The sequence below is a fragment of the Pantherophis guttatus genome, chromosome 3 (assembly GCF_059756535.1).
Source record: "Pantherophis guttatus breed Tessera chromosome 3, ASM5975653v1, whole genome shotgun sequence".
NCBI classification, from domain to species: domain Eukaryota; kingdom Metazoa; phylum Chordata; class Lepidosauria; order Squamata; family Colubridae; genus Pantherophis; species Pantherophis guttatus.
The window spans coordinates 123,644,852-123,656,270 of record NC_142065.1 but is presented as its reverse complement, the minus strand read 5'-3'; the positions used below and the strand labels follow the sequence as shown (position 1 = coordinate 123,656,270).

At 44.4% G+C, this 11,419-nt stretch overlaps 1 protein-coding gene across 1 annotated transcript; it reads left to right on the top strand.

Annotated features, from left to right (window-relative positions):
• Positions 1-7,342: 7,342 nt before the first annotated feature.
• On the top strand, positions 7,343-9,647 carry NKX2-2 (NK2 homeobox 2). Its single transcript, XM_034411948.2, has 2 exons — positions 7,343-7,711; positions 8,848-9,647. The coding sequence occupies exons 1-2, from the start codon at positions 7,384-7,386 to the stop codon at positions 9,405-9,407; spliced, it is 888 nt and encodes a 295-aa protein (XP_034267839.1). The 5' UTR covers positions 7,343-7,383; the 3' UTR covers positions 9,408-9,647.
• The last annotated feature ends 1,772 nt before the right edge of the window (positions 9,648-11,419 follow it).

The window sequence follows — 11,419 nt, the reverse complement described above, 5'->3', positions numbered from 1 at the left end:
AAAAAAACCCAGAGGCAATGGGTCCTTTCTTTGGACAGGAGAACAGTTCTGAAAGCAAGCTGACAATGTTTAATCCCATTGACACACGTTTAATCATTGGAGGGAAGCGAACGAAAGAATAAAGCTGAAGAATTGGCTGGAGGGAAGGAAGCTTTTAGTCTTACATATTAAATGGCCATAATAAATTGGAACCAAAAGGATAACCAGAGGTTAGATCCTACTTTTGCAGAAAATAATACTTACAGCTGAAAGGCAGCTCTAAATTCTACGGTCTACTTGTCTATATGATAATGTCAAGTATTTTTGTTCTTTATTTTTGTTTAAGTTAGTTGAAAGAACAGCTTATTGTACTTTGTATTGTTGCATCAGTATATTTGAGAAAATCTCATAAATGTGGTTTTATCAAAGACTTAACACATGCCCTCTGGCTTTGGCACAGCCCGTAAATAACCGATTAGCCTGCAGAAAGAAAACCACAATGTCTATTACAATTGTAACCTCGGGAGATTTTCCGAAAGAATTAGGAAAAAGCTTGTTATCAAAGCCAGTGCTAGAGGGGGGGGGATCATAATAGTCATTATAATAAAAAAACTCATTTAGATATTGACGTGTTGAACAGAGTTTAATTTTTCTACACTGCAAATGAAAGGAACCGACTGCTTCTTGAGAAAGCTGGAAGTCGGAGCTAGAAGAGAGATCCCAACCTGACAGTAGCTCATTTCTCAAGCTTTCTTTGCCTTTTGTCATTGTGGAAGTATTTAACTCTGTTCCTACAGTTCCCCACTACTGCACCACAACTACCGAGTGTTAAATAAGTATTAGAGATAGTTTCATGGACATCTGTTTTCAGGCAGAGAAGTTTCTCCAATTTTTTTTTTCAGCACTGCATTTTGTGAGGAGGGGAGGGGGTGTCCCATTTTATTGCTATTACTTTAGGTTTCTGTCAAATAAAAGTAGAAGGACTGGGTTTGTATCAAGAGATCAAGATCACTGTTAAAATGTTGTGAAGGTGAAGGCTGTGTAGGTTTAATTAAGCAATGGTAGTCACAAATAGCTCATATCAATCTTAATATTAAAATTCTGGAAACAATTACAGTTTTGTGGCTGCACGTCCCACTGAAGTCATTGGGCCTTACATGTTGCAGATACATATAGAGTTGTATTGTAAATCTAGTCTTTCAAATAACCCTTTTATTAGAAGCTAGAATAGCATCCTTTGGTGATTAAGCATTGTTACCACCCAGCATTAGAACAAAGACAGACTGCATTTGCCCTCAATATTCTAGGTGTGGTTTTTGCTGAAGTGAATGCCTTTCTCATAATTATTCAAAGCAGATTTTTTTATATGTGAGTGTTATCTGTTCTTATTGATTTCAAGTGTACTATCCTAAGATTATAAAATCTGAGATAAAACAGGCCGTCCACACAGTAAGGCTTTGTATCTTCTTTCAACTAATCCTCACTAGGAGTGCTAAAGGTGCGATGTGTTTTTGTAGACGGATGAATGAAAACAATTTACTTGCACCTTTGCTCTAATCAAACAATAAACTAATCCACTTGAAGGCTATTATCCGAGGTGGGATGTTGTGGTGGGTGAAAGATCAACCCTATATACTCACTATACAGTATCTTCCCTCCCTTCCTCCATCTTTCAAAAGGAGAAACTCCTGATAAACTCTTTTTTCCTCAGTTTCCAAAAACAAGAAAATGGTAATCAACAATGTACTGTTTGAAAAGGAAAAGAGAGACCTTGTGTTTTTTTTAATGACCTAGTGTGCATCTGTCCAGTAGCAGATAAAGAAAGGAGAAGAGTGGAAAGACAATGAAATTGGCTGTTTAGCATCAGGGCCAAATGGGACCTCAAACTAGCTGCTGCATCTTTCTTTCACACCTTGCAGTGTGTGTGTGCTTATCAGACTGTAAAGTAACTTTGCTTGAAATTCTATTGTAGTAATTGCACAAACATATACTTAAATAACACCACATTGCTATCACTGGAAATCATTCATGGATGTGTGAAAAAAACGACCATATTTTTCAGAACTAACCCACAAAATAATTTCTTTTAAGAATCTTGTATATTCTCCTCACCTTTACAATTTCTGTAATTCTAAATGCTCAGTATAATCAGCGCTGCTGGTTTTCCAATCTTGTTTTCGAATTAACCATAAGTCAAGGATTGCTAAGATCATCTGGTGCTGGAGACAGTAGTGTTACCTCCAGCAATCCCTGACTTTACCATAGCTTTTCATGGTAGAAGTGCCCCAGCAATTTACATGAGTGTAGCAGCTAAGAGGTCTCTTTCTCTGCTCTTATCCCACTGCATTATTTTAAATAGAGTCCTGAGTGAGGGTTAAGTCCACGTTTTGGAAACTATACCCTTCCTTAAAGCTTGAGATGTGGGGAAGACAGCTGCAAAATCTGTGAAGAGGCAACTGCCCAGTGTTTGAGCTACCTGTAAAAGTAAACAGGTAAACACTTCCCCACTCCTAGAGGGCACTTGTCTTGAAGTACAAGCACTTGTGCTGTGTACACGTACCTCTCCTTTTCAGCCTCTTTGTTCAATTGTTCAAATACCACCAGCACCACCCGGCTACTTTAATTCCAGGGCTTAGGATGGCCAGCATTCCTGGCTTCTTAATCTGTTAGGCAGACATCCTTACTAGACTCATGTCAACACTCTAGAAGCACCAGCCATTTGACTTTTGTTCATTTATTCTCAGGTTTATTTACTTATATGAGTATGAAAAGGAATTTTAAAAAGGGGGACACACAAATGAATGTTTTCTTTATCTTGCTTGTTAAGGTGCTCCTTAATTACCCAATAAGGATAGAATATTCTAATCAAATTTTGATCTTTCCCTAAAACCTAGAACACTAAAAAATGTCCCTACAATCTGAAACTGGCTACTTTTCATGTGTACAAGTTGGCCATTTCCATCAACATCACCACCTAGAATTCCCAGTCCATTGGAGTTCACATATGAAGGGTGACAAGAAAAAAAAATGGGAATGTAATTTGAGAGAAAATGTAGACCCACAAATTTCAGCTCAAGAATCTCTGGAGATTTAGTAGACAGCATTAATTATTCCACAGTAATCCACAGTCCTGGTTCAAAGCTCAGATGGGACATTACATTTTGGAATAAAACACCCTATGAAAGGGAAGCTAAAAGAAAATGTCTTTTAAGTTGCATAGTGGATAGCCTGAGTAAGAGAAAATGGTCTCAAAGAAAAGGAAGCACAAGAGAAAGTCAGGATCCTATTTAGGAATAGGGGGAAAACATTTCTAGAAGAGAAGTCCTTATTCAGAATGCTTTAGCATACTGATTAAAAATACATTGTATAAATCCATCTAATTTAGTTTTTCTTTGCCAAGGCTTGCTACTTGCTTAGTTTTTCACCAACCTGCCTCAGTTTTTCAGACCAGTCAACCCTGTTGCCAGCCAAATTGGGATGTTGTTGTGTATTTTGGTCTGGATGAGGCATTCGTATCCATCCTTCCCTCACCCACCACATCTCAATAGGCTGGAACTTGCCTTTGTGTGTTTCACTTGTCCATAACTAAGACCCCGTGGCTTTTCCCCCTCCCCCTCTATTATTACTGGAAGGGCTCAAGGTTCTACCAATGGGTGCTACAACATACTAGTCCACTAAAGCTTTGCAGTAGATGCTTACTGGAAACATGCAACAAATCAAACTAGACAGGATGTTACAGGAAATAAAATGTGTGTTGATTGTGTTGCTGCTTTTCATACCATTTATCTGCACTTGTGGGAACTTTCTGTGTAAGGTAGACTTGCATGCAAGCCTCGTGGATTGATTGGGGGTGGGGGGTGAAGGCATTGGGGATGGAATTATGACTTATTGCAGGTCTTTTGTGTACAAAAGAGAATGGCTGGTCACAGTCCAGCTGTGTTGCTTAGTCGGTGTATGTGCTTCTCAATGGCCTATTGTCATCCCCATTCCAAGGGCAGCTGATTAATGTTCTCTAGGAGCCCTGATTTTCCCTTAGGAAAATATTTGCTTATCAGGTGGCCGGTGGGAGCCGATCTGTCCGAGTATATCACATGAGGAGCATGTGCTCCCAAGTGTAGCTCCCAGGAGGTATTTATTGATATATAACTCAACAAGTGAGATTTCTCTCCCCCCTCCCCAAGTTGTAAATGAAATCAAGGGTTCAGGAGCCCAAGCATCAAGAGATCTATCCCATCAAAAGAAGGAGGAGAAGGAGAAAACAGAAAGAGTATTGATCAAAAACCAAACTCCTATCCGGCCTATGCAAAAAAGGATGCTTTCCTCACAATTCTTTCTTTCCTCAATCTCTGCTCCTCCTCACCTCTCCCCTTCTTGCCACAAGCTAGGTTGTTTAGAGAAGGGACCAGACTGGCTTGGCAAAATGATTTACTTATATCTGTTTTGTTTTGTTTTTCTTCTGCTGCTGTTTGTAGTTGTGTGCTACAACTGGCATTTCCTTACTGTTATTCTTTCATTATTTCTTTTGGAGCCTGGGCCTGGCTCCAAAGTAAAGAAATGGGTATTCCACTCTTTCCCATCTTAAAATTATATTGCAATTTAAAGAACAATTGATTTTTTCTTTATTTGGCTACTCAACAGTTACAGTTATGTATTTATTACATTTGCTCCTGTTAATCCTCCTGTCATTTAGAGAGCCCCTCACAACCATTATCTTGGTGCTGCCTCCCAGTATTTCAGCAAGAGCATTATAGCAAATATCTCGTTTGTTTTAAACTTTGGGGCATCCTCATCTTGATTTTAAAGACATATACATTTTTGCCTGGTTATCAGATTCCCTTCACCCACCGTTCTTGGTTCTCACTACACCCGAAGAAAAGACTGTGTATCAATTGAAAACCTGGTCTTACCCTGAACCGATTGTTACTGCCGCTCCCCCTCCCCCCTGTGATTTATTTATTTATTATTTTTACTGGAGTGAATAGAAGAGACCAGCTAGGAAGCATCCACATGAAGGGGTTTTCCTTAATATTGTGGCAAGATTCCGAAATGAATGAAGAGATAGTCCATTGAAAGGCGTTGAATGCCATGACAACTAGGAACAACCTCAGATTTATTCCAAACAGTTAGAACACATTGAAAGAGGGCGTCAATCATGTATTATTTCGCCAGTGAAATAAATGCAAAACCTGGTCTAGGACAAAGGCTTCCAACAGAAGCCGGACATTTGTCTACATTTCGCCCATTGTCCGCAGCTTAGCAATCGGTTTGTATTTGTGTTTGCCCGGGTCCGACCACCCAGGATGCGCTCAGGGACTTGCTTTAAAAGAAGAAGAAAACACCCGAAGCATTGTCATCCGCCTCGCATACTAGATGGGAGGCGTGGGGAGGGGGGGAGGACACACGGGGAAATATACTGATCAACGATCTTTAATTGCTTTGGGGGAGGATTTCTCTGATATCCCACACACACACACACACACCCGTCTATCAGAGCGGTGTACTGGCCATCGCCTAAGAAAGTCAAGCAGCCCTGTCTCTTGGCCACCTCCCAAAGAGCTAGAGGACTTTGGGAAGAGGGGCAACCCCATCTGACTTCCTTTGTAACCCCTCTTCCCCAAGAAGGCTAAGTCCTAAATTGCCCTCTGCATGGCGGCCAGCGCTGCCACAGCGCAACCCCACCCAGATTCCCTCGGAGATTAACAGCCCAGCCTGCCGGACTCCGTCTCCGGCCCCAGAGCAAGAGGCAGCCCGAAAGTTCACTTTAAAGAAGAGGGGGAGGGAGAAGGGGGTCGGATACAGCAACGGAAGGACTACAACCACGAATCTCTGAGGACTGGACTAGGATTCAGGGACTGAAGGCAGGCAGGCAGGCAGGCAGGCAGGCAGGAGAGAGAGAGAGAGAGAGAGAGAGAGAGGGAGGGAGAGAGAGAGAGAGAGAGAGAGAGAGAGAGAGAGAGAGAGAGAGAGAGAGAGAGAGAGAGAGAGAGAGAGAGAGAGAGAGAGAAGAGTTTAGCTCCAGTGAAGATCAAAAATGTCTCATCCACAAGGTTTATTTTCTTTCCAGTATCCTTAAAATGCTATCTGAATAAGCAGCAACATCATAGGCTTGGTGTGTGTGTGTGTGTGTGTGTGTGTGTGTGTGTTATATAAGTGTGAAAAATGCAATCTATTTGCAACTTTGCTTAAAAGAATTTCTTTTAATCTACAATCTCCTCTTGAATTCAGGCATTGGCTACTAAAGAGTCATTCCCAGATTAATCTCTTAGAAAGCGAAAGGCTGAAACAAATTACCCTTGTGCAAATATTTTTTAAGAACCCACCAAAAATCGTTCGACTCTCCAAAAGCAGAATGATCCTCTTTACTGCTAGTTTAGCTTATTTCGGAGCAAACTGGAATCAATTACTTGCTGTTTAATTTCTAACACTCATCCTTAAGCCTCAACCACAATATTGACCTACGAGGTTTACATAAATTGGGCTTTTGCCATCCCAACAACATCTTTTGGTAACAATCAAGAATTTGAATAGATTTCTCCTTTGCGCTAGTCTCTGCTGTCCTTTAGGTGGTAGTTTAGTTCAAGCCATTGCACAATTATCAATTTTCCAGTTTGCTTGCAAATAAAGGAGCGGGGGAGGGGAAGAAGAGCAGTTATATGTCAGTAATAAAATGGAAAATGAACGCAAAATTGCGTTCGAAGTGTGTGTGTGAGAGAGAGGGGGGAGGGGATATTTCAGAAGCAATTTGTTAAAACGCATTTTCAAGTATGTGGAATATCTAGCTACTTGGATCGCCTTTGTATGTAAATACTGTGTAGAAAAGGCCCTCCCCATCTTTGTAATTAATTGACACGTTATACCACTCATCATGTGCTACAGCACCAATGGTGGAGGCTCACCTCCCTCCCCAAAAAACCCCACAATTTCACATCTGCAAACACTGTCTTCATCCACTTGACTCCCAAGACCCGCCCACACGTGGCCAACCTTTTGCGTTTAATGCATTTTCAACCCCCCCCCCTTTTCTCCCTCCTCTCAGCAGGTTCATGTACGAAGACCAACCTTATATGGACAGCCCGTCTCAGCAATGGCTTGTTTTTTTCAAGGAGGCACCACCAGCGCACTGGGCTTAAAGCAGACCTTCAAGTAAATGCATGTTGGCATTTTTCCTGGAGTTACAAAGTCTTGAGGAAGCCCGCGTCGCCCCCTCCCCCCGGGTTCCCGGGTTCTCCGCTCCCCAAACCTGAAACAACAGATAGTATATGCCCAAAGACGGCAGCTGATTTTTGTGTCCCCCCCCTCCACCCCACACCACCACCCCAGCCTTTCCGTTCTTCTTTCATCCCCATCCCCCATCCCCCCCCTTTCCTCTTCTCTCTCCCACCTACCCACCCCCTTTCCCGGTGAATGTTTGGCGAACCAAGAGGATTGACAAACTGGTCCTTCAAAGTTTCCTGCATAAAAATTGACCAGAATATGTCTCTAACCAACACAAAGACCGGCTTTTCTGTAAAGGACATCTTGGACTTGCCTGACACCAATGACGAAGACGGATCCATCGCGGAAGGGGGGGAGGAAGAGACGGAGGGCTCGGAGTCCCCCCAAAAGCCGGGCGTTTTGGGGACAACCGCATTGGACGCTGTTCAGACGCTGCCTCTGAAGAACCCCTTTTATGACAATACTGATAATCCCTACACGCGTTGGCTCGCCACCACCGAGAGCATCCAGTATTCTTGTAAGTAAGCAAACTTACACATTGGGGTTCCCTCTTATTGTGAGCTTGCTCCCCCACCCCTCCAACCCCAGACTGGATGAACCATGGTAGCTCTTGTTACTTTTTCTCCGCCAAATTGGTTGTCTCTTAAAGTTCTTTTTGAAATAAGTAACTAAACATAAAGGGTTTTCTTTTCTAAAGATGTTAATAGGATAAATAATAGAGTTGAATCCTTATTTATTTAGGGGTTTTGAGGGGAGGGGCGAAGAATACGAACTAAGCCCATCCTAAATGGATTTTAAAACTCCCCTTTAACTCAGCTGCTTTCTCCTCTCTTCCCCGAGTCCTCCTGTCTACTTTTCTAACTAACAGAGCATGCTTTGTGGGAAAATTTTGGATGGCCTTGCTTTAGACGTTTGTAAATCGCCCCAGGCTCTGCTGGATCAAAGGATGGTTTGTTGAATTGTCCTTTAAAAATCAATCCACGTAGCCCAGAAAGAAGAAATCCATTCTGTTTGTTTTTAAGGGAATTGTCCAAAGTCCAGATGCTGTTTTAAGAGAAGACATTTCAATCTAGGGAAGTTCTCCTCCGCATAACTCTCATGCGCAAGAGAACTGTGGACTGCGCTCGCTATGATTAGTTTTAAAAAGTGGGTTGTTCCAGAACAAAATATTCTATATTTAAGTTCCTGCAACATTACTAAAATTTATGCGTTTTGTCTTTATCTTCTTTTATATTTCTGCATGTATCGTTTCATGTGCGCTCTATGTGTACAACGCGAATTAATAGAAAGAAAAATAAAGCGCACAATAATCACAGAGAAGGGAGGGAGAAGGAGTGTGTAAACATGATAAACAAACATCGGAGGTCGATGTTAGGCTCAACGTGCCATCCAAATATTCAAAGGGAGGCGAGCTTTCCCCTTACAAAACCGTTCCGTGGCGAAGACGCGCCTTTCCGACCGGGCAGGGACCAAGAGCGCCCGCCCGCTGGCACAGGGCCCCGGGACTTTTTCTTTTTCCCCCAGGCCAGCCAAGCAGCGAGCCGACAAGCAGTAGCGCCTGGCGGGACCCCGTGATGGGGAAGGGGGAGTCTGCTGTCCCACCCGGCCTCCCCCGTCTCTTCTGAGTTGTTTCCTTTGTGGCTTTCCCCACAGTGCACGGTTTGACGTCCAGCAACTCTCAGCAGGACTCGGCGTCCAAATCTCCGGAGCCTTCCGCGGACGAGTCCCCGGACAACGACAAGGAACCTTCGAGCAACGGAGACTCGGGGAAGAAGCGGAAAAGGCGGGTGCTTTTCTCCAAAGCGCAGACTTACGAGCTGGAGAGGCGCTTCAGGCAGCAGCGGTACCTCTCGGCGCCCGAGAGGGAGCACCTGGCCAGCCTGATCCGCCTTACCCCGACGCAGGTGAAGATCTGGTTCCAGAACCACCGCTACAAGATGAAGCGGGCTCGAGCCGAGAAAGGTATGGAAGTGACTCCTCTCCCCTCCCCGCGACGGGTGGCCGTGCCGGTTTTAGTCAGGGACGGCAAGCCGTGCCACACGCTCAAAGCCCAGGACTTGGCTGCCGCCACCTTCCAGGCGGGCATCCCCTTCTCAGCCTACAGCGCCCAGTCTCTCCAGCACATGCAGTACAATGCCCAGTACAGCTCGGCCGGCACCCCCCAGTACCCCACAGCGCACCACTTGGTACAAGCCCAGCAGTGGACTTGGTGAACGCTCGGGAGGCCCAGGACTCGCGGGTGGATCGAGGGCCGGTCCGACTTCGGGGCGGGTGGAGGGCCAGGGTTGAGATCGGGAAGGTCTTGCTTCTTCCTTCTTTGGGGCGGGGGTCGGTTTCCATTCTTCGGGGGGTGTTTTGTGCTCCATGTTTACAAGAAAAAATGCGACGTTGCTACTGGTCTTGTCTACCTACAACGACAAATTTTAAATAATTATAATAAGAATAAAAAGAATAAAAACGGAACGCTCTCGTGATTTTTGTAAAGCATGCTTTGTGGTATGAAGCTTTGGTCAGTGATATTACAAATCAAAGAATTAAGATTTCAAAATGAAAAAAGAACTTTATTTCTCAAGATGGAAATAAACTTCTCACAATTATTAAATATTCTAAGCTAGCGAGTTTTAAATATATGATAGGTTGCTATGTTTGAGGGAAGACTTTATTTTGGTTTGTTTGTATTAAGAGTTCCCGCCCCCCTCCCAAATCGACAACCGTACAAAGCCAAAAGAACAGAATACACACGTCTACTTCACATGCATGTGTGCTTATGTGTGTCTATGCACAAACACAAGTGTTTTTCTGGATACATAAATGCGCGCACATACACACGCATATAAGGATCGTCTTCATAGAAATTTTGCGGAATAGCAAATATATATATATATTAGGTATTTTATTGGTGGTATACTTTTGTCTGGGTTTTGTTCAGGCTTTTTAAACGCACGTTAACGACTTTCTTCTTTCGGAAACAAGAGTGTATTTTTCCTTTTTTTTCCCTTGAAACACTTCAATAGTTCGAGTTTGGGCAGGTTTGGCCACATTGGGGAACTTCCTAGGAATTAGGCGCAATTAAATTCGATCTCTACAATTTGGCTCAATCTGATAACTCATTGTAGGAAGGCGAGATGTGCCTCTTCAGACGAAGTTCTCTCTGTGCCTGTCTCGGTAGCCCGAAGTTCCGAAGCTCGGAGTCGCAAAATACTGCAGGCAGAGCGCGCGGGGTGGGAGGGCGCTTCCTTCCACCATCGAGCTGAGCCTTGCTCTGACCCTAAACGCAGACGCCCCTTATCCACCCTACCCCAGGGTCTATTCTTGTCCTCCCCCCCACACACACACACTTATTCAGGTTTATTTACTAAATTTAATAAACAGATCAGGAAAGCGGGGGAGGCCAGATCTCATCCCCACAGCCTCGGCCTGAAGAGAAGATTCTGATTCTCAAAACAATTCCATGCTTTTATTTTCTCGGTGGGTGATGTATGTGGTTCGAAATTGAGAATCGTCATTCTGGAGCTTGTGCCCCGTTTATGGATTTCGGTGAGGGAAGCCAAAATGGTACAAGGGACTTATGTAAGAGCGACCTCTCTTTTGGCGTTTGAATCCCAGCCACGCGTCTCCAGGACAAGACATTTTAGGCAACAATTTTCTACACGTTGATTCCACCATCAGCAAGACGGAGCGATGCAAGAGCTACGTTTGACCACAAAGGCCAAGGACGGCCTTTTCATACTGGATTCTTTCTGAACAACCAGGGGAAGACGATACATCAGTACGACGTTTTAAGGACGCAAAGACCAGGCCTTCCTAGATCGTCGGCTGCGGGAAGGAGCGTCCGGAAAGGCCCCTTAACGCAGTTTGAGTCTCTTCGCCAACAGATCAGAGGAGCCGGTGCACCTCTCGCTTGGAAGACGCGGCCGGGACAAGCTCGTCTCTGAACTTTGCCCCATTGGAGACAGTAGCTTTTCCCGCGGCTCAGCGAACAGCTGGATCCGCCCAAGGGGCCCTCGGAGCTGGAAGCGCGGCCTCGGCGGAACTCGCTGCCAGTCGCTGGCCAGAATTCAAAGCAAATACTGTATCTGGCGTAAAGATCTAGGCCGCAGCCCGACCTTATTGGCGCAGAAGGCCTGAGGCGCTGCGTTGCCTGCTCCAGCGTCGGCAGCCAGTTGGGGAAGCGGAAGATTGCTTTCCTTCTGCTAGACTCTCTCCCCGAAAAGGCCTCGCGGCT

Coding starts and splice junctions, on each gene's coding strand:
- NKX2-2 (XM_034411948.2), top strand. CDS start 7,384: ATGTTTGGCGAACCAAGAGGATTGACAAACTGGTCCTTCAAAGTTTCC. Junction 7,712..8,847: donor CGAGAGCATCCAGTATTCTT/GTAAGTAAGCAA, acceptor CTTTCCCCACAG/TGCACGGTTTGACGTCCAGC.